At 48.1% G+C, this 23,497-nt stretch overlaps 1 protein-coding gene and 1 long non-coding RNA gene across 2 annotated transcripts in view; both read left to right on the top strand.

The window, feature by feature from the left end:
• Positions 1-23,497, top strand: part of LOC306806575 — a 222,926-nt gene that overhangs the window by 89,916 nt on the left and 109,513 nt on the right. The gene's annotated exons all lie outside the window — the stretch shown is intronic.
• On the top strand, positions 1,521-22,299 carry LOC306806733 (parapinopsin-like). The gene is made up of 4 exons (XM_079315744.1): positions 1,521-1,871; positions 4,685-5,013; positions 17,218-17,451; positions 20,482-22,299. Exons 1-4 carry the CDS (start codon positions 1,553-1,555, stop codon positions 20,665-20,667), a joined length of 1,068 nt encoding a protein of 355 aa, XP_079171870.1. The 5' UTR covers positions 1,521-1,552; the 3' UTR covers positions 20,668-22,299.

The raw sequence follows: 23,497 nt of genomic DNA, 5'->3' as shown, positions 1-23,497 counted from the left end.
CCCTGTGCCATCTTGTGGCCGTTGCTAAAATTGAGGGAAAGACAACGAAATCGCTTCGTATTCCACATTCGGGTTCAGGTAATTTCTATCCTTTTTTTTTTCTTTTTTTTCTTTTTATTTTTTTATTTTTTTATTTTTATTTTTATTTTTTATTTCAGAGGAGAAACAAGTTTCCCCAGCAGCTTTGCAATTCCAGCCAAGTTCCCAGATGATCAAGACGTGCTGCACTGTAGCACCTCTACCCCAAATGAGTCGGCAAGTCCTTTTACCACAACAAATAGTAAGTGAAATGATTCTTCGGGTGAAATGAAACAGTCAGATCAAACCAATTTTGCCTTATCAAAACGAATGTTTGACACATTTTTTCAGTAAAGGGTTCAGTAAACACCCCAGAGCATTCTGCTGGAAAAACTGGCAGCCCACAGCTTGGACAGGCACATTCCTCACTGCATTAAAAACTACCTGGATGGATGCACCTCAGATCCTGTGTCCACTTCTGGGCTCATCACTCCACAAAAGACATTGAACAGCACGTCCAGAGGTGAGCAACAAACTTGGTGAAGGGCCAGCTTTCCATCTTTATTTTTTATTTAAATGCAGAGTTTCAGGTGTCTGACCCTCTTGTGCTGCCTGCCCAGTTACATTTGTGGTCTTCAGAAATGCTGATAGATAACAGCATCATGCTGGACCGTGTCCATCCCTAACCCACCATCCCCTGAGCAGCCCAGAGGGAAGGCAAGAAGCAGCCAGCTTTCCCAACGTGCAGGGGTTTGGTTTAAAAAAACAAAAAACAAAAAACACCCCCCCAAAATAAAACAAAACAAAATACATTAAAAAACATAAAAAAACAAACCAATCAACCAAAAAAAAAAAAAAAAAAAAAAAAAAAAGAAAAACTAAGGAAAAAACAATTTAAAGGTCATTACAAGCAGAAGTACTCTGAACTGTGTATAAACAACTCCCCCCTAGTAAAGTGATAAAAAGATAACAAAAAGAGGAGCGGTATCAGGCTTCACACTCTCCAGTACTAACTGCTCATAGCAACCCAGCTGCAGGAAATTGGACAAATTCACTTTTTATTTGCAAACACAGAGATAAATTCCCTTGTGAGTAGAAGAGCGGGGGTGTTTTTCCCCCTCTAGGTCAGCACAACAAAACATGAAAATGTCTGGGAGTGTTCTCCTTACAGAAGGGTGGGATACGACTGGAATGAAATCCTTTACTCCGTAGCTGTTCGGCAGCTCAAGCTTCACCTTTCCTGCTCTCTGGCAAAGCTGGGTCAGCCCGTGCTCTCCTCAACATCACTCCGAGAGCTCTGCCGGCCGAGCTGAGCCTCGCACATCCCTGGGGCGCAGCGGTTCTGCTCCGGATTTACCGATACCCTCAGCTGCACAGCGAGCTGCCGCAGCCCTGCCCGAGCCCGTGCGGGCTCCGGGACCCTCCGGGGGTGCCGCTCACCTGCGCTCGGTGCCAAGCGCGGGGGGAGCGGGGCGGGGCGGAGCGCGGAGCCTGTGCCGCTGTGCCCGCGGTGCCGGGCGGACCCAGCTCCGGGATGCGAGCCCCCGCTGCCGCTGCCGCCTGCGGGGATGGCCGGGACGAGCCCGAGCGCTGCCTGAGCCCCGGGGGGAGGCTGGCGGCCGCCGTGTGCCTGGGCGCCCTGGGCAGCCTGGGCTTCTGCAGCAACCTGCTGGTGCTGCTGCTCTTCTGGCGCTTCCCGGCGCTGCGCTCGCCCATCAACCTGCTGCTGCTCAACATCGCTCTCAGCGACCTGCTGGGCTGCGCGCTGGGCACGCCGCTCGGGCTGGCCGCGGGGGCCAGCGCCGCTCCCGGGGCCGCCTGCGCCTGGCACGGATTCGCCACCGCCCTCTGCGGTGAGTGGGACCCGCCCGGGCCGGGAGGGAACGCGGGGAGGGAGCACCGCGGAGAGCAGGGTGCGTGTGAGCCCGGGAGAGAACGGGATAGAGCCGGGAGGGAACGGGACGGGACAGCCTGGGGAGATCCGGGAGGGAACGGGACGGGACAGCCTGGGGAGATCCGGGAGAGGACGAGACGGGATAAACCCGGGAGGGAACCGGAGGGGGCGAGACGGGACAGACCTGGCAGACCCGGGAGGAGACGGGACAGACCTGGGAGACCCGGGAGGAGGCGGGACAGACCGAGAAACCCGGGAGGAGACTGGACAGAGCCGGGAGATCCAGAAGGGAATGGGATGGGACAGACCCGGGAGGGAACAGGAGGGAATGGGACGGGACAGCTACACGGAGGGGACGGGACAGCCTTGGAATATCCGGGAGGGAACGGAACGGAACGGGACAACCTCGGGAGCTTCGAGTAGAGAACGAGACGGGACAGCTCAGGCAGCGCCGGGGAGGGCAGCGGAGGGCACGAGCAGTACCACAGCCCCAGCACAGCCCCAGAGCACAGCCCCACAGCCCCACAGCCCCAGAGCACAGCACAGCCCCAGAGCCCCAGAGCACAGCTCCACAGCACAGCCCCAGAGCACAGCACAGCCCCACAGCACAGCACAGCACAGCCCCACAGCACAACCCCACAGCACAGCCCCACAGCACAGCCCCACAGCACAGCCCCATAGCACAGCCCCACAGCCCCAGAGCACAGCCCCAGAGCACAGCATAGCCCCAGAGCCCCAGAGCACAACACAGCCCCAGAGCACAGCACAGCACAGCCCCACAGCACAGCCCCAGAGCCCCAGAGCACAGCACAGCCCCAGAGCACAGCACAGCCCCACAGCACAGCCACGGAGCACAGCACAGCCCCAGAGCACAGCACAGCACAGCCCCAGAGCACAGCACAGCACAGCCCCAGAGCACAGCCCCACAGCACAGCCCCAGAGCACAGCCCCACAGCCCCGCTGGGAGCGTGTCCGGGGAAGGGGCGAGAGCGGCGGGCGCGATGAACTCTGGCTGTGCCTGGACAGGGGACACCCGGCACTCTGCTCCGGCCAGGGTCACAGGGCTGCGCTGAAAACCTCCCAGCCTCAGTGGCTGTTTGCTGGGAAAGCCCAGGAGCCCCCAGGCAGACCCAAGTGTGAGTCCTCATTCGGGCTCCACAGCGCGTTTCCAGCGGCTGCGGAAAGAAGAGCTCTACAAAGTTTAAGGGACGAAAACGGAGCGTAGAATCAGCCTCGCTTAGGTTAGAAAGGACCTTTAAGCTCATGGAGTTCCATTGCTAAGGCAGCACTGCCAGGCACAGGACCAAATCCAGTCCCTGAGTGCCACAGCCTGCACAGCCGCGATCTCCCGGAATTCTGGTGGCTTCCAGCCCTGACCCCACATCCCACTGCGAGAATGGGCAGCCCTGGGCAGGACAGCACTGCAGGAAAGAGCAGCCCTGTGTACCTGTGCCTTTCACCACGTGTGTCCTCACCTGCCAGCCGGGCACTCAGAGGCACAGCAGGTACAATATTGTGTTATACATAACAATATCGTGTTATACATAACAATATCATGTTATACATAACAATAGCTCGTGTCTTCAGGCTTCCCGGTGCTGAACTCTCTCCCAGACTGCTGTACACTGCAGACACTGGCATATAGCTGTGGGGCTCTCACCCTGTCAGCATTCACATGGAACGAGGCTTTACCAGCAGGGCTTCCCTCTACCCATCAGTACAGACCTGAACAGCCCCAGGAGCACAGCTTAGCCTGGCATCCAGCCTTCACCCAGCCACACAGACACTGACACTGCTTATGCACACCCTAAAGAGACACTTGCAGCAGCTGCAGTTTGTGTGCTTGCTGCCATCTCATCCCCTCATGAAGTTATGCAGGGTAACAAGCCAAATTTGTGCCTGTAAAACCTTCACCTGGCCAGGGAGGTTTAGCAAGAGTGTGTCAGCATCCTGCAGTATCCCCTGGTACCTGCCAGCATGGCTTCCACAATGCAGCCTGGAATGGAAATGCACTGTGTGGAGGGAAATTGAAAACTCTTATACCAGCTTTAGAAATCACCTCCCCTCCAGCATTTCTGCATGTAAAAGAAGACTTTGATTTGCTGCTGGTGGTTTTATTGTCCCTTTGGTGTCTGCTGGCAGTACCCCAATTGCAGGAGACCCATAACTGTCTCTGCAAAGGCTCTTTGCTGCCTGGCCCCCTGAGAGGGCACATGGGGATGCTGGCACAGGGGGCTTCAGGACATGGGATAAATCTACAGCCCTTCATTATGCAGAGAATGAAATCCATCTGAAAAACCTGTGGGGCTGCACTTTCCCAAGAAGGGTTCAGAAGGCTGCACTTCAGAGCTGGACAAGGAGCACCGGATCAGCCCCACACTCTGGGCAAATCTGGATATTAAACTGAAATTTTAAAGGTGCAGAAAGAACCAAATCTGACAGAGGAGCCAGGATTTTGCTGCAGGTCTCACACACACACATATCCATTCAGACAGTTGTGCTTAATTATTGATAACACTTGAATAAATATTGAATAACGTTTATAACTGACTGGGTTTGGCTGGGCTCATGTTTAAGCACCCCCAGCTTTTGGTGAGTGGAGTCAGGCTCTCAGCACCTCTTGTTCTTGGGGGGACACCTCCAGTCCTTGCCCACCTTGTTTGCAAAGCCAGTGCCCTCATTCTCATCCATAGCTTGAAATATTTTTGGGGGACACAGAGCAAAACCATTAATATCATTTTTTTGCTGATACAAGTGTCTGGTTTGATACAGGCATCATCTCCCTCATCTCCCTGGCTGTGCTTTCGTATGAGCGTTACTGCACCATGACCAGAACAGCAGAGCCTGACACCACCAACTACAGGAAAACATGGGCTGGCATCATCCTGTCCTGGACATACTCCTTGCTCTGGACCCTTCCTCCACTTTTTGGCTGGAGCAGCTATGGGCCAGAAGGGCCAGGGATAACCTGCTCTGTGAACTGGCATTCCAAGGATGCCAACAATGCCTCCTACATCATCTGTCTTTTCATATTTTGCCTTGTAATCCCCTTTGCCATCATTGTCTATTCCTATGGGAAGCTGCTCTGTGCTGTCAGACAGGTGAGTCCATTGCTCAGCTGCCTTTTGGCTGTGACCCCAAACTAGGCACAGGCCATGGTCACCATCTGCCACCTCTAGGACTCCTCTGCTCTCTGATGTGCTGCCAGCCCTGGAAACCTCTCCTGTGACTGTCCTGGGGACAGGCTCCAGTCTGCCAGGGCTTCAAAAGTCCTGCTCAGGTGTGTGCAGGAGGTGATGTTGGGGTGGCTCCCTAGAGCAGAGGCTGGACAGGGTTAAGAGAATAAAGTGGGGATTTATTAAAGGCCTTCAATAAATACACCTGGGGCAGTCAGAAGCCTCAGAGGCTACACCCAAAATGGACAATGCTCAGGAGTTTTTCAGACAGATATGAGTTTGGTTCATTTACATATCAGGGGTTAATCCTCTATTTACAGCTTCAGGTAATGAAGGCATTTACCCCCAGTCTACTTCCCCCCAATTCACTTTTGTTTGTATCTTTTGCGCCCTGAGACTGTGAGGTGTCCTTGACTTTCAGACCTAGAAGGATTGTTTTGTCTGAATAAAATGGGAGAGCAGCAGCTGGCAGGCTGTGGAGTTTTAGAGTTATACCCTAAAGCACTACAGGATTTGAAAAATATAAAAGCTAAAATCCTAAGGCATCAGAGGTTCCAGTGGCAGATTCACAGATGAGGGAAGTTTGTCAGAGCACTCTAGACACTTCACCATATTAAATACCCTAATTAAAACTAGGAAAGATTTACCTACCTTGATGAGATTGGTCACCCTTTGCTGGGAGCAGCTGCTTGTCCTGCCCCACCATGGACTGGTCTCCTGAGTGCAGGCAAGAGGTGGATTTCAGTGTTTTCCATTTTTTAAAGCTAAAAATGCTGTTTTAGAGGTGCTGCTTGGTGCAGAGTATTCACAGCAGCTGGGGCTGGAGCAGGTCCTGCCTGCAAGAGCCTCGCTCCTCCCTCCCATCCCCAGTGCCATGCCCATTCCTGACCCAGGCTGCTCCCAGCTGCTGCCCAGGACCCCCCCCAGGGCAGCAAGGTGCAGAAGCAGCAAAATCCCTGGTGTGTAAAATAGGGAAAGAAAAAAAAAATGGACAAAATGAGCTTCACATGACAGCTTAATATTTAATAAATTGAACAATTTATCTTTTTTTTTCTTTTCAAATTGTTTGTGCTTTTAGTGAATCCTAAATTATCGGCAACACTGTAAGCCTTTGATGCTGCTTTCAGCTCCTGCCTGTAACTGAGATTTTCTGCACCACTTACAGGAGTAAAACTGTGCTGAGAGATCAGGGTGTTGGGTTTCAGCCAGGCATGAAAAACTATCTTTTTGCTTGACATTTGTATTTTTCTGCTCTGTTTTCTGGCTTGATTGCCATCACAGGAGTTGTGCAGGGATGCTTCAACTCCTGGAAATCAGTCCAGGCTCCCATTCCCACTGGATTGTTTCAAGGTCACCGTTTCCTTAAACTTGAAGAAAATTTTCACCACTAAGAGCAGATCTGTTTTTCCTCCTGTGTCTTGTTTGAGGCTGGCAGGAAAGGGTTTGCTCTGAGCCATTTAAAATGCACAGCACAGGAGCTGGGATGCATTACAGCACACTGTCCACAAGAAATCTGAATTATGAAAACAACCATTAGAAAATGAGGGTTATCCAGGTTTCCAGTCACATTGAGCTTTAATTATCTGATTTCTGACAAGTCTTTCTGCTTTGATACAGGTTTCATAGCTCTCCTGTGAAGGACTCTGCAGGGTCCAGGCAGAGGCAAAAAGAAAGGAAGGAGGAGCAGGATGCAGGTGTGCCCTGCAGACAGCTGGGTCAGGGATTCATCTCTGCTCCCCTGGCTCCCCCACAGCCCCCAGAGGATGGCAGGAGTGGCTGTGCCCCCATGTCCAGCCCCATTCTTGAAAGGCAGAAATCTGCCAGCTGGGGGCTGCTGCAGGGAGCAGGGATGCTTTGGATGCCTTGGTTTTGTTAGCAGAGCCTGGAGAGCTGCCCCTACAGCTGAGTGTGCAGCTCCAGAGGAGTTCCCAGCATCCATGCCCCATCCCACAGCACAGAAGCTGTAATCCCTCAGCTCAGATAACTTTGGGGGAATGACAGAATTCACAAAGGTTTGGAAGTGACAGAAGTGAAGCAGAGCCTGGGAGGCAGCTGGCAGCCAGGCTGAGCAAGCTGTGAGAAGCAGAACAGCAAATCTGCCTCTTCCTCTGCAGAGCCACTGCCCTGGCAGCCTCAGAGGGGCAGAGGCTGTCAGGGTGACCTGGTCAGGGCTGCTTGCAGCAAGACAAACCCTCTGGGATGTGCAGGGAGGCTGCACTCATCCTCCTCCAAAACCTTTCAAGGCTGGCTTGAAAAGCTTGGTTGTGTCAGTAACTCCTGCAAAACCCCCCCAGCCAGCAGGAATTGTGCATGTGGACCCCCAAGGACAGCTTTGGCCATGCAAACAATCAATGGGCTGCCAAAAACCAGTAGTTTAGAATTTCTTCTGGTACCAGCCTCGTGGCCAGCACTGGCTTCACCCCGAGCTGAAGAATCAAGAATCTCCCTGGCCCCTCCTGCTTTTCAGCACTTTGCACAGCCCCAGGTGGCTGCCTGGGCAAACCCCCTGGGCAAACCCCCCGGGCAAACATGATCCAGATCCCAGCTGGAAAAGCCAGCTCACTGAAAGCAACACACAGGCAAAATCCATGAATGCTGCAGCAGACAACCATTCTGCTACCAGGGTTTGGAGCTGCAGCCAGCACATGCAGCCTTGTAATGCTTGCTGGAAACAGATAGATCATTTTGTGAGCACAGGGGTTAGAAAGTCATTAGTTAGAGTCATTGACAAGCTTGGCTGAGTCCTCTCACATGGCTTGTCACAATGCAAATATAATCAATCCAAGCTTTCCTGTCACTGTATTACAGTGTGCTTGGGGTTTATTTCCCTTTAATTCACAGACAACTTGCTCTCCTATGATCTGAGGGCCTGCCTTCAGACTATTGACCAGTGTTCATCCAAGCAGACCAGTGCAAGGCTCAATATTCTGCTTTTCTGCACAGACTCCTGCCCTGGGTTGAGTCATACCAGGGTAAATCTACCTTGAGCAGTAATCACAGGCAAGGCAGGAAAAGCCAACACTTGGTCATGGTTTCAACCAACCCTCTGCCCCCCTTGGACCCTCAAGTGCTATGAAAAAGAAAAAAGTGCAGCAAGGAGGCATTGGAGGTGTTGCATGTTATTTTCATTATGTCAATTAGCAAGTCCAGCAGTTTCTAAAGCTTTGTACAGGAGTTTTGGGCAGGAGAAACTGGGGGAGAGCAGCTTTGTTTGCCAGCAATTCCCTTCCACTGGCAGGAAGGGGAAAGGGTGATCACACTGGTCCTTCAGCATTAATTTGACAGTATGAATAGCCACCCTAAACTGAGGCTGAGCTGGGCATGTGAGACAGAGACATTCTCAAAGGTAGAAATCATGACAGCTTCAGCACTGGAACACCTCAAATTTGGGAAGAGAAAATCAATCTTGAGGCAGCTGAGCCCAGAAGAGCTGCAGAAACCATGCAGGTCAGTGATGGAAAAGGGATAACCAAGGAATTGGCTTTCTTGGCTTCAGTAGAGTTCAATCCCAGTGAAAATGCAGAGGGATGTTCCTGTATTTCCCCACTCAGACAGCAGCAGGAGCTCTGCCCATTCCAGATGCTCTGCATGGTTCCTCATCCCAGCTGTGGCTCTTTGGAGCTGCAGGAGGGAATCCTTCTGCTGTGGCAGTGGAAGATCTGATACCTACCTGTGATTCCTTGTTGGAACTCCCTAAAAACAGAGGCCAGACAAAACTAAGGGAACTAACAGCAGCTATATTTATTGAAGGGCCTTCAAGTACATTTCAGGCAGACAAAATCCCTCCAGGGGGTACACCCAAAAATGGAGGTCAGGTCACAGGTTTTCACACTTTTATAAGTTTGGTCCATTTGCACATAGGAGGTTAATATTCCAATTACAGCTTCAGGTAATGAAGTCATTTACCCCAAGTTTGCTCCCCAACTCACTTTCGTTTCAATCTCTCAGGGCCTGAGACAGTGAGGTGTCCTTGATTCCCAGCCTGGAGAGGAATTGCTTTGTCTGACCAAAATGGGAAAGCAGCAGCTCACACTGTGTGTGGAGCTCAGAGTTATCCACTAAAGAATTGCAGGATTACAAATATATGAAAAATATAAAAGCTAAAATCCTAAGGCATCATGTGAATACAAAGCAAGGAGGGTCAGAGCCCAGCTGCTGGCTCTGAACAATGGGCAACACTTCCCCCCTTTGGATCCTATGATTCCCTGGAGGATCTGCCTGGAGGGACACTGCCTGTCCTCAGCTCTCCAGAGAGCTGCAGGGGAGGTACCTCGTGCTGGGTGTGCACAGCATCATTTGTCCCACAGCAGTCACTGAGCTGATGAACCCATTAAGGATTTTTCTAGCTGAAAACAAAGCAGCTGCCATATTTTTTTCCTCCTGTAGCACAAATATTTTTCTGCAGGTGCTTCCAAACCTCAGCAGTATCCGAGCACAGGCAGTGAGGGAAGCAGAGCCTTGCTGAGCTCTGTCCCTTAGGGCAGCAGGGAGCAGCTGAGTCCTGCAGGCTGAGCCCCACTGCCCTCCCAGAGAACACATCCCTTCCTTCCTGGCCCTCCTGGCACTCCATTGGGCTAGGTGAACCAAGAAAAGAATATAGCAACAAGACTTCCTTCATGCAGAAGAGAAATAAAAAGCCCATTTATTAAAGAAACAAACCACACTTATATAGACTAGATCGTGGTAGCAAGGTCAGAAGTGATTTCATTGGTGCAAGGAAGGTGACAACCCTTGCAAACATGCTTTCACCAAAACATCACATCTGTCACACACCCTGCAGGTGCATAATCATTATTATAATTCTTTCTCTTATGTTTTCCTTGAGCAGCCTGAGGAAATCCAAGCTGCTCCTTTCCTTGGCTTTCATCAATATCCCACAGTTGTGTACCACAGGCACCACTGAGGAGAACACACACACCACAGTCATTACTGATTAAAGGATCAGTGCAAGGTGCAGAAGTGGGGAGCCAAACCAGTGTGAGCTGAGGTGTTTTAATAACCATTCTCACTGACAGGTGGGCTGTGCAGATTCCTAACTCCAAAGGACATCCCTGCTCAGGAAGTCCCCAAGCCTGGGAGCACCCTGGCTGTGTTACAGAGAACTCAGGGACTGAGAGGAATGAGGCCACACTTGGAAACAGCATGCCCACAACTTGGTGCTCCAACCTTTGAAACAACCACCAGGATGAATTATTTTAATATTTCAATTTAAAAATTAACCTCTTTAAGACCTCTCCTTACAGCCTTCCTTGTTTATAATAGCAAGAGGGACTGAATTGACATTTAAATTTTGATCTCATATCATGTGGTTCACCCTTGAGAGGACAGAGGTGGGTGTGAGAGGATGCTGTGAGCACTTCAAAGGATATCTGAGCCAGAGAGCTCCTCCTTTGCAAGACCCTGACTGACTTCTTTAGCACCTTCCAAGCCCTCTCAGAAATGAGAAAAATTATTGCTGCAGAGCTGAAAGGCATCAGCACAGCACAGCAAATGGGAATGGATTTCTTCTCTCCCTCCTCTCACCTCCATGCAAGCAGAGGTCTGTGTTAATGCTGGAAACAGCAGATGATCCCTGCATGGGCTGTGTGATCCCCTGCCAGCCTGGGACCACCTTCCTTTGCTCATAACCAGCTCCAAGGGCTCCTAGCCAAATTTCCACTGTAACAGTCTTATTCTCTCACTTACCACAGGAGATTTTTCCACAGCCCTCATTTACAGGAAAAGGAAAGATGATCTGCAGGGGCAAATCTTCACCCAGCTCTTAGTGCTGGGCAGCACCAGGAGCAGAGCCTGTCACAAGATTTTTTCAGACCCACCAAACCAGTGGGTGTCCTCCTTGTACAAGCAGGAAAACTTGGGATATTTTGGTGCAAACTCACCTCATTAAAGTATACAAACACACCCTGTATTTAGGTTTGAAGCTGAGGCATAAGAATCAGTGGGAATTGGAGCAGGTTTTGCACCTCATGAATGGTCACCTTTGTCATCTGGTTCCCTCTCCCTGGTACAGCCAAGTGAGGTGAGGTCTCCACAGCATTCCAAAAGCAAGGACATGCTCAGGGCAACCCAAACTGTGTCAATAGCTGAGGGAGAAAAAGGTAAAACAGCACAGGAAAAAGGTAGGGGGAAAGAAGATGTTAAACTAGAGAAATCAATAATTCATGTGGGCTGCTGTCTAGCTTGAGTGACACAGGTATAGTGATGTGGCTGAGGATTTCCATGCCTTCCTCAGAAGAGAGGGGGGCATCTCTCAGCTGTGCAGGTCACAGACACCTGCTCTTGGATCTCTGCTTGGGCAAGGAGTGGCACAGGGCAGCCCAGAAGCCTCAGTGAAACTAGACTGAGACCCTGCTCCCTCAGCCCAGCACCTTCTGCAACAGAAGGATGGAATGTTGGTTGAAATCATTCAGCAGCTGGAGGCAAAAGCAATTTCTTGCAGATGTTTTACTCCTTCCTGTGCACAAGGTGCTCCATTTTCCATAAAACCACACTTAGTCCCAGGCAGGAAACCAAGAATCAAGGATGCTGTGGTTGTGGAAGGAAAGTGCAAGGCTCTCCACAGCCCAGACAGCCTTGCTCCTGCCCTGGAAATCCTCAGGAAGGATTCCCAGCCTCGAGAATAATTCTGGGAATTATTATTGAAACTAATGCCACTATTTTAAATCATTTTCCCTCTCCTCCCTCCCCACCAGCTCAGCTTTGCTGGGTGTGCAGCTGGGGCTATTAGAGCAGGAAGCTCTGCTGCATTTTCTGTGACTTTCAGAGGACTGAAAAACCCTTTCCATTTCACATCTTTTACAAAACATCACTCCCACCTCACATTCCCCCATGTCCCCCAAAGCATGCAGAAAACAATTATATATCTATCACAGAGAACAGAAATTGCTTTCCCCACTGTCATTCTCATGGCAGGGCACTGGATGGGTGGGACTTTTAAGAAAGCCAGTGCTTCACTATGGATGCAGGTAACCAGTTTCTGGTTTTTATGATTGTGCTTAGAGGCTTTTAAGCATAACTCAAAGGTTTGACTGCTAGGAGGGTTAGAAAAATCTTCCTTAAAAATAAAATCAAACTTGTTCTTGCAACATTTCTCTATGTGAGTGTCAGCCATTTATTTCCTCTCCAAAACTTCTTTTAATTAGTATTAGGACAGATCATTAAATACTATTAAGCCAGCACTGAGTGACTGCCCACTGTTTCAGAACTTCAAGGAAATTCTCAGTAATCATAGAACCATAGAACGGATTAGGTTTGAAGGGAACTTAAAGATCATCTAATTCCAACCCCAAAGAGTTGAGGGTTTCCCCTGAAGCATCCAATTTAGCTCCCTACATTTATCAATTCTTAGAAGCTGGGCATGTGCTGATGGACAGGGACCACGAGGAATCCTCACATCCTCTTCAGAATACATCAGATGGATTCAATCTGTGCAGTTTAATTGCATCTCCATAAGATTACAGGCTGGTTCCTCAGTGCATATTCAAGCAACCCCAGCCATGAATCCTCCAGGGCAGAGCATACCTGAGTGGGTCTGATTCCACAGCTCCTGGGCTCCTGATGAGCAGGGCAGGAATGCCTGAGGGTGCTCAGCTGCTGCCTCAGCCCAGGAGTGCCTGTGCTGCCCCTTTGGGCTCTGCTTTGCTCACAGGGCTCAGCTGGCATGTTCAGCACCCTTTGGTTGAGTTATTCTTCCATTTGTCTCCCTTATCCTGGCATTTCTGAGGCACCATCCTCTTAGCCCCATGAGTGTTGCTGTCAATTCTCCAGGCTCTAAAGAGCATGGTGGTTTCACAAAAAGACAAGAGAAAGCAGATTCACTCAGCTGGGACTCAGATAACCCTGGAGATTCAGGAGTTCTTCACATGGCTGAATTTCCCAGCTGTGCTCTCAGGCCTGGATGGGGCTGAGCAATTTCCATACCCAGTGCTGAAAACACATTTTTTACTTTCCTAGCAAAGTGATGACTCTGTTCTTTCTGCACAGGGTCAGCAATATCAACCAGGGATTTGCTGTGCCCACAGTGACCTCTATTTAAACCTGTCCTGATTGTTTGTTGCATTAGCCACTCATCCATGTCCTTCTGCCTGTGACATCCCATGCCTCACCCCACAAACACTATCTGTGAGCATTTCTGCTCCTACACTGGGAGGAGGGCTGTGTACAATCCCAACTGTGGTCAGTGAAATTTTAAAAAGGCAAATTAATCACTTCTGCAGGTTGAATCACCACCTTGAGGTGCTTCACTGCAGGAGAAAACACCAAGAAACTTAGCCAGTAAAAAATCAACACCCATGGGAAGCAAGAGAAGAAAGAGAGATGGGGCCAGGGCTTCCAGCTCCCCAGTCCTGCTAACTCAGTACACTGAGCCACATATTCCACACATAGAAGGCATGATACAGAGGCAAAATAAATTATAGGAAACTAAAACATCATTTTAGAAGAAATAGAAACTCAATTTTCAGTGAGGAAGGTACGAAGGCTATAAAAGCACATTTTTCATGGCTGTTTTCTGTACCAAAACCTACTGGAACAGTGTGATTTTAAAAACAAATTTCTTGCACAGCAGATTGAAGTTTAGATTTTTGACCAAAGCAGAAGTAAAGGACAGTGGACAGCAGCTCAGGGCACCCCTGTGCTAAACTCCTGCAGTGTTAGCTGTTTGCTGCTGTTAGCCCTGAGTCAGGAACAGCCTGAGCTGAATTTCCAATTCCATGGGCCAGAAACAAAGGCAAGATGGCCCAGACCTTGCTCTTGGCTTTCCTGGGAGTTCTCAAGACAGAATTAAGCTAAAAGGCCACAGCAGCACTCTTCAGTGTCATTTTCACACAGCTCTTTGCTCTGTCCACCTCCAGAGGGGGATCTGATGCCAGGCACAGCCCAAGTTACTGGGTACAGCCAAGCCCCCATCTGTGATGGCCTGCAGCAGCATTTCAAGGTTGCTGGGTTTGATTTAGTTTTGCAGAAGTTTTCTGCATGTGTGCCAAATATGAGTATCTCAGGTTTCCTTGACTGACCAGGGGAGCCTTGTAGTTGAAAGCAAAAATGCTTCAAGGAGAGTTACAGAAGTGGAAGGATATTCAAACACACTTGCCTCATAGGATGAAAATAATGATTTCCTGCTGCTGGCAAGGAAATTGAAACCTTTCCTTGCTTACTGTGAAGCCATTTCCTGGTATCAGCAATCTGAAAAATGCAAGCTCTTCTCTTTTTTAAGGAAAGGATAAAACCCTTCAAAAGTCAAGAGGGCGATGCCTGGTAAGTTCACCTGAGAAGGGAGCACTGCCCAGGTGGAGCATGCAGCAGCAGAAGTCCCCACTGGCTTTAAAATTAAGGCAGTGGCCCAAAGCAGCTGCTGCTCCCTGTGTCAGCCTGCAGCAGGATTTGCAGAGATGTGGGGAGCAAGAATTCCACAGCTCCCTGTGCCCCCAGCCCTGCTCCAGGATATTCAGTGGGAAATCCCTCCTCCTATGTCCAGCTTCACTCCAGCCTGGTTTCCATCTAGAAGACATCAGTAAAACATTTGTCCTCTCTGGCCTCACCTGAAGGAAGAGGTTGTTTGGGTTTCTTTTCTGAAACTGATGGAAATCAACAGAATCAAAAGGAGCTCCCTTGAGGTGCTCCACATGCAACCCACCACCCACCTTGGGGGTGGACAGGAGGGTCTCAGGAAGGCTCAGAGGAGCTGGGTTTGTGTGGGGACACAGAACCCTGCAGCTGGTGCTGATGCCTTCCAGTGCCTCTCACCAGGAGCCTCAGAAACCAAGCACACACAATTTAAAATGCAGCCCCTCTCTTGTCTCCACCCTTGTTTCTACCCCAGCCCAGCTGTTTGGATTCATCACACAGCCTGAGTGAAGCTTTTTACTAAGGCAGGGTATAAAAATAATCCACACACAGGGAATGTGCCCTACAAAATCCTTACACAATACAAAGATCTACACATCCATACAAAATTCTTACCAGCTCCATGAGATACAATGTAAGAAGATAAATGTGAGCTTTCTGTCTGAGATGTCTGTGAATAAATCTGAGCTACTGATGCCTGTGGGTGGCTCTGAGTGAAATATTCACTTCTCACTAATGGAAATATTTTGATTAACAACTTTATTTGCCTAGTGGCAAGTGCCACTTTTTTTTTCCTTTTAAATCACAGACAAGTGTCATAAAATATTTCATTTGCACATTAACAAGATATTAATAAAGTACTTGGTATTTGAGTCCCCTCAGCAGGCAATTACAGATATGCTCTATTTTTGAACAGTTTTGGTAAGATTTTTAAATTAGTCTCAAGGTGACTTCCAGCTCTCAAAAACATCCCGATGGATTCCCCACAAAATTTATTGCAGTAATTAGTTCCTCGTGCTTGCTGCAGCACTTCTCAGGGCAGGCATTACACAGCAGTCACTGAAAGGTCTGCTTTTCAAAACACACTGAAAACCAGGAAACAAAGGTGAGGCACAGGCCAGCAGTGTTTATGTTGATTTACTTACAGTGAGAGCCCAGAGCTCAGGGGAGCAGCCTGCTGTAAATCACCTGAATTGCCATGGGTTCAGGGAAGGAAGTTCCCTCAGCCCCTGTTATTCATTTCCCCTGTGGGTACAGGGCATTTCACCCTTGCTGGGGATTTCCCCTGGCAGGGCTCAGGCAGGGCTCTGGGAGCTGCTGTCACACCAGGGCATGTTCCCTGTCCTGCCCAGGGTACTCCTGGGGTAAACTGGGTTTGCAGTAAGCTGGAGGAGGTGTGTTGGTGAAGAGCACTTTGCTGGTCCTGCTGATGCCTTAGGACATTAGCTTTTTTATTTTTCCTGCATCTGTAATCCTGCAATTCTTTAGTGTATAACTCTGAACTCCATACTGTGAGCTGCTGCTTTCCCATTTTGATCAGACAAAGCAATTCTTCTCCAGGCTGGGAATCAAGGACACCTCACTGTCTCAGGCCCTGAAAGATGGAAACAAAAGTGAGTTGGGGGAAGCAAACTTGGGGTAAATGACTCCATTACCTGAAGCTGTAATTGGAAGATTAACCTCCTATGTGCAAATGGACCAAACTTATAAAAGTGTGAAAACCTGTGACCTGACCTCCATTTTTGGGTGTAACCCCTGGGGAGATTTTGTCTGCCTGAAATGTACCTGAAGGCCCTTCAATAAATATAGCTGCTTTTAATTCCCTTAGTTTTGTCTGGCCTCTGTTTTTAGGGAGTCCAAGGAAGGCATCACTGTCAGGGACACACTCTGAGCACACACCACACCAGCCCTGCCCATGGGGCAGCTCCTCTCCAGCCAGAGCAGCTCAAGTGACACTGCCAGCCCTGCCCTTAGTGCAGCCACCCCAGAAGCTCCCAGGCACCATCACTGTCCCCAGCTGTCTTGGTTTGAAGGACAGGTGTCTGCCAAGAAAGGCAGGAGCCCTTCTTGAAACAGACAGTGTAAACCCCACCCCCAATATTATTATAATTTTGAAATTAAGGGGCTCTCAGGCAAAGATAGGGGAATTAGGAATAACAGTTCTTTACTGGGAAAATTCAAATAGAAATACAGTATTACAAAGAAAAATCCCAAAACACTGCCAGAGTCAGAATCCAAGCTGACACCCATCAGTCAGTCAGGGTGGTGGCAGCAGCCCCATTCAATGGTGGCTGCATCCTCCTGCAGTGGCAGATGTGGTTCAGCTGGAGCAGTGCTCCTGGAGAAGGTGCAGTTTCCTCTGAAGGTCCAGGGATGATGTGGAAAGGTCTGGCTTTCCTCTGGAATCCGGTGGAAAGAAGGTACCTTGGTGTCCAAAATCTCAGTTTTTATCTAGGTAGGAAAGGCTTGGCTCCTCCCCTGGCTGGAGCATCTCCCATGGGATGATGTAATTTTATCAGTCATGCACTGGGACTCAATGGCCATGAACAGGAGATATCTCCTGGAGGGAGGATGGACTGTGGGAAGATAAAGATGATTGCCCAGCTGGTTTAAAGATGGCCCATTAGCAGATAATATGTGCCAGGAGATCAGGAAATCCTTGCTTTACCTGCTTTTTGACAGATGGTGATAGAATACACACTTTTGGTCACTCCCTGTACCATAACCAAGACCCCAGCTCCATCTCCAGCAGTGCTGCTGCCTCAGCTGTGCTCTGTCCCCCAGGTGAGCAGCATCCAGCGGGGGCCGGGCCGGGGCCGGGAGCAGCGCATCCTGCTCATGGTGCTGGTGATGGTGCTGTGCTTCCTCCTCTGCTGGCTGCCCTATGCAGCTGTGGCACTCATTGCCACCTTTGGGCAGCCTGGGCTCATCACCCCTGCAGCCAGCATCATCCCAGCCATCCTGGCCAAGAGCAGCACTGTCTACAACCCCATCATCTACGTGTTTCTGAACAAACAGGTCAGTGAAACCCTCTCCTTCATTCCTTATTGGAGTCAGTGTATGCAAGGACAGAAAAAATAGCAAGGAGAGATAGAGAAACATCACTCAAATCCTTGAGAGGGAAGCTCTGAAAAAGGGCTCCAAGGAGCAAATCTATTGGAAGAATCTGTGCTTTTGGAAATTGGATGACCAACTCCTCACATATGCACATAGCACATGATTAGTCCCTCCTTTCCAATGCACAATTTGACAAAAAGAGAAGAAACCTGTGTTCTGGCAAGAGTGAAAGCACCAGGAATTGTCTGAGGTGGCCCAGATATGAGCAGTGCTGTGAGATGTGAGCTCCTGCTGAGAGCTCACAGCACAGCACATGGCCCACAGTAACTCTCCCCTCCCTGATCTACTCTTTTAACCCCCTCAAATCCTCCAGGCACTCTTTGGTCCTGCTCTTCCTCCTGAGATCTGGTGGAGCCACGAGCAGTGAGGATCTGCCTGAAGCACTGCCACAGGAGCTGGGGCAGGGGACAGCACATAGACAGCCCCTTGCACAGAGAACAAAAGTGAAGATGAGCAGGGATCTACAGAGGAAAACAGAGTGCATCAGAGCCCTTCCAAACCCTCAGCCAGCTCCAGCTCCATCAGCCCATGTGCTCAGGGACATTGAAATCACCTTTGCCTTGCTGGGATTGTAGCAGGTGGATCATTTGTTTCTCTGAGTCCTCCACCTGAAATGATTTTTGGAAGTTTTTAGGAAGCACAGACAGTAAATTGCTCAGTCCCTCTTGAAAACAAATGATGATGATAAAAGATTGATTTAAGCCTGGCTTAAATTAGCTGTGGATGTTTTTACTGGGGCATGAGAAATTCCCAGGGAGTGAAAGTTTCCATGGCACCATCCATCATCTCCACAGCATCCATCAGCTCCACTCACCGCCACAAACAGCTCAGGGGGGTGCAGAATTCCCTGACATCCTTTTTCTGCAGAATTCCCTGACATCTTCCCTGTGATAGCAGCCCTTCTTTCCCTCCTCCTTTACTATCAACTTTTGAATAAACTCTCCCATGAAACCACCTGGATCACTGGAGAGCTGTTCCCATCCCCTGCCAGAGGAAAAGCCCCAAGCACACCAACACACAAAGGGTAACTCTGACTCACCCCAAACACATCCAGCCCTGCTTAAATCCAGAGAGGCAGTTCAGAAATCACAGGCTGATCATAATGTGTGCATGGGCTGGAAAGAGCACTCCAAAACAACACAGACTGTGCAGAGGAGTTTTCTACAGGCAATTCTAAATTAATCTTTTTTTACTAAATAGCTTGCTGGCACAAATAAAACTGGGTTTATCCATGTTGGACTCCTGAAGTTCACCATAAATTTTTACTCCTAATGCTCCATACATGCTTCATTTTGTATGTGGGGGGTTTTTTGGTGTTTTTGATTTGGGATTTTTTTTTAAATTACACTTGGTTTCCATTGCTCTGTTAGCCTTTTAGCAGCAACCAGTGCTCAGGATTCTATGCTCAGGGCAGAGTAAGAAGTCAGTGGTCTGGGTTTCTCTGCACTCAGGGGAGAATCTCAGACCAGAAGATGCTGCAGCCATCCACGAGTGGCAGGCAGGTGAAAACAGGGGGTGCTGGTCATCCAGAAAACCTCATTCAACACCAACAGCATTTCTGAGGCTGTGGAAATCTAAAGGAGATGCCTTGACACCTCACACAGCTGTCATTGCCCTCTAATTCTGTGCTATTCCTAAAACAATTCTATTTCCAGGCCCCCCTCCTGCTTTGGGAAATGCTCAGAAATCTCTAATCAGGCTGGATAAAATCTGAGAACAGCCCAGATAAAATAACATTTACATGGAGGAAACACATCCAGGCAGGGACAAGGTGAAGGTTAAACAGATTGAAGAGACTCTCAAGCTGTAACAGAATTTTCTGGGGATTAAACAGCTGCAGAAAGGTGCCTGGGAAGAGCCACATGAGCTTGACCTGAGAGGAGGGGGCAAAGCAAAAACTAGAAAACAGACAGTACTCCCCACGAGTTTTGAAGCTGCTTAATATTTCAGTGCTCAGTGGTGAGCGGCTGATGAAAAATGTATGATTATTACAAAGTAAGCTTTTAATCCTGAGGAAATGCAGCTTCTCATTGTAAAAAAGGAACTTCAGCTGATGCAAAAATTGTGTAAAACTTTTTAAAAGCCCTTTTCCCCAGCAAGCAAGGCTGCTGATGAAAAACCAGCATGATTTTTTCATTTGGCTGTTGGTAACAAGAGCTGTCAGAGCTTGTTGTACAAAGAATTACCAGCAATGTTGTTTTGGGTTCTTGAGTGTAGAGAGATCATTTATCAGCATTTGACCCTGCAGCTTTAGGGAGGCCATGCACAAAATCCACATCACCTAAAATTCCTATTTTTTCAGGTACAGGCACTTTCCTTCTTAACACATTCCCTCTGCTCTCAGATACACAGAATATTTTGCCATACAGCAGAAAAAACCCCTCCAGTTATGGAGCTAAGCTCTTCTGAGAGCTTAAACCAAGTTCTCATCTTTTCCCTGGTCAAACTCAAATCAGAGCAGCCAGCATGAGTTTCATTGGTAATTCAATTAGTTCAATCCATTCCACACTTTTATCAATGGGATATGTCCATGACCTGACTGCAGGAGTGATTGTCAGCTGCCCAAAATCTCCATGCCACAGCAGGGTTTTCATCAGCTCAGCCAGGTGACAGGACCCTACAGACCTGAAAGCAGCTGGAGAGAACTCAGTCCCTGCTACTCTCTGCACTGTCACAAAGTCAGCCACATTTGTAATCAACGAGAGCGCAGGACAGGTCTCACAGCCCTGCAACCTGTCCCAGAATTTTGTTTATGTCTCTGTCCCCTCTGTACTCCTCATGCTGAGGTCAAGGTCTTCTGGCACAGTGACATGTTTATTTTCTACAAAACATTTCAACCTCCAATAGAAAATATTATCACACCCATGTTGTTCCAGAAAAACCTGAGACTAATTAAATTCCTGCTGATTTGCTGTTCTCTTTGTGTGACAGTTTTACAGGTGCTTTCTGGCACTCCTGAGATGCAACAAATCTCCTGTGAGTTCCTTGTCCAGGTTAAAAAAGCAGCAACAAAAGCCAGAAGAGCTTCTGCCAAAGCCCAACCAAGCCCAGCCACCTCAAAACAGGGATATAGAGTGTGGTGCTGTGGGACAGCTCCGGGAAACAACCTGCATGTGAAGAGAGGAGGAAACAGGAGGAAATGATCAGCTGGAAGATGGTCCCTCCCTCCTTGGTGTGGATTATGCTCCTCCAAGAAGTCCCTCATTGCTTTTCAACACAAACCTGAAAGGATTATGAAGAAATGTGCAGTTCAAAGTAAAGCTCTACTAAAAATTTAAGTGTATGTATTGGTTATGTTTCAAATTTTAGAAATTGCAGCTGAAGCTTAAGGAAAATTAGTATTTTAGGGACTTTTTAATGATCAGTCTCAAAGTTACTGCACCTAACAACATCTTCCTCCTAAGACTCAGTGAGGAAGCAACTCTGAATTCACAGCACTGAGCTGGGTAAAGCCCTGGTCTCTGGAAATCTGCCACTGGGTGAGCATTAGGGAAAAAACAAGATTCCAGCCCTTTGTACAAGTGTGGGGCAGAAGGGACCAGGGCAGGCTGTGAGCAGAGAGGAACATCAGTGGGACCCTGCAGTGGATTTACCCTGAACAGTCCCAGTGACCCCAGCAGGGAAACTGGGTGGGAATCTCCTATGGCATCTCCCTCCTGGACCATTTTTGGGAAGGAAGGGACAGGTGGTGCCTCCTACAAATAGAAAATCACTGGGAAGCCTCAGAATTGCAGCTGGAGGAAGAATAATAAATAAACAAACAAACAAACAGGGAACAACCTTCTCCCTCATTAACTCTGAGCACAGTCTCAATATTTTGACAATATTTTCACCCCAAATTGGAAGGAAAACATGAAATAACATTGTTCTGTGGAGAATTGCTTTTCAAATCCCAAACTGCATGGAAATGCCTTCTTTCAGAGGAGTTTCACACAGAAGAAAATGCACAGCCCTGCCAACACAGCTGTCAAAAACTTGTACCAGAGTGCTTTAATTACAATGTATTAGCCAACAGAGGGGCCTGGGTGAGTGAACACTGTGCATATCATTACCAGGGTACCTGTTCCAAAAGGATATTTTTGATTTTTCAGATGATCAAAGCTGTCTTGTTCTTCCAGAGTTGTGGGTTTATTTTTTCTTTGCAATATTAACAAAAGCTTCCTTGTAGTCACAACATTATTTCACAACCTATTTCTTTTTTCATTCCACGACTGTACTAATAACTTAAATAACACCAACTGTTTTAAAATACAGAAGCAGAAGCCATGAATTGAGGCTTTTACTGAGGTTGCATTCGTGGATAAAAGCAAAGCAATAGATGCACTTACTGCTAAACAAGATTAATAAATTATTTATTCCCAAGCACATAATTTTAAAGAGTAGTTTGTTATTTTCAGATTAGAAAGCATGCCAGGATATTCTCAGTTCATTTTTTTCCCTTGATATTGTCTCTAGGTGGATTGTTAAATTCCAATATTATTTTCTGTATTAATAATAATATTGCAGCTCTGTGACTGGTGGTTTTTGTATATTCAAGGATCTCTTCTGTCTTAGAGCATGGAAATCTGGCCTTGGTTGATGTCTTTGAGGTGTTAAATAGTTCATGGTTTGTGATAAAAATGTCTGTTTTCAACACAAAGTGTTGGTTTCTGTTTCATTAACCCACCTGAGAGCAGCTTGTAACTGCCCTGCTTGGAAACATGCAGGATGTTGTGGCTGTAAATAAAAATATTTTCCTGTGGTACCTCACCAGCCTTGTCTCCTGAACAGCTCATTGCTACAACTCTCTCACAATTCTCAAATTTGGCACCCAAGGGACAGGAACTGCCCTTGACTCGTGCTGCCCAACAGTTCCTTTGGGGTGCTCTGGCCAATTTGATGAATAATGTGATTTAGGTGACACCAATTCGATTAAAAACATGCAGAAAAGGCTATACACAAACAAAACAACAACACCCCCCTCCCCCCCCCCCTCCCTCCAGATTTCAATTTACACTGCCAAAGTGAGAGCAAAATTCTCCTCCTTGGAAAGGAGGTACAGCTCCCACTTTTTCTTTTCAGTGAGTGTAGAGTTCTGTACTTTCTGAGATTTATGAGCAGCTTGTAATTTCATTTCAGCAGGTAGATTTGCTGCTGCAATGGCTGTCATTAAAATAGATGGTAATTTCATAACCATTTACCTGGATTTTTTTTACCAAAGCACTCTAACTGTGTAACCAGAAGTATCCCAGGGTTTTCAGCAAGCACCCAAGCTTTTCCTTACATGTTTTTCAGCACCTTCAATATATGAAAAATTAGCTAAATGACCAAAATTCATCCCTAGCACTGCTTTGCATCCTTTTGTTTTGTGATAAGGAAAAGCTATTTGGCTTTGAATTAGGGCATTTCACTGCATGCAGATCCAGAACCCCTGGGATATTCCAATAGAGATTTTGCAGATTTTTCAGATGCAGACCCAAGAACTGGGTTTAGAGTCAAGCAAAACTGATACCAGGAAGGAAATTGCCATTAAACAGTCCAAATTTTCTTTAGAGCTCTCCCTTCCTAGCACTGGCAGGAGTAGGAGAGGATGATTACAGCACAGCCAGCACACCCAGGGAGGAGGGACCCTTGGGACCCTTGGATGTCACCTCCCACAGGCACAGACCCCCTTGCACTGGTTAGAGAAAAAGCTTTCAAGAACTCTTTCCTTTTATATCTGGATTGTGTTCCAGGAAGAAACAGGGAAACTCTCTTCAGGCAATGGGAGTTTTCTCTCCACTGTAAGAGAGATTCAGGCACACAGTGTGAAACTGAATTTTAAGCAAACCAGTTCTCAGTCACCCTCAGCCTCACCTTGAATTGAAGCTAAATGCCAGTTTAGCTTTATAAGGTCCAGGTCCCAGACTAGGAGCAGAACAAGCACAAGTCCTGCAGGAGAAGGAGGAACACCCTCTGGGGCTGCAGG

This window comes from Erithacus rubecula (assembly GCF_903797595.1).
Source record: "Erithacus rubecula genome assembly, chromosome: 11".
Taxonomy (NCBI): domain Eukaryota; kingdom Metazoa; phylum Chordata; class Aves; order Passeriformes; family Muscicapidae; genus Erithacus; species Erithacus rubecula.
The sequence above is the reverse complement of the archived record's forward strand: the minus strand, read 5'-3'. Positions and strand labels throughout refer to the sequence as shown.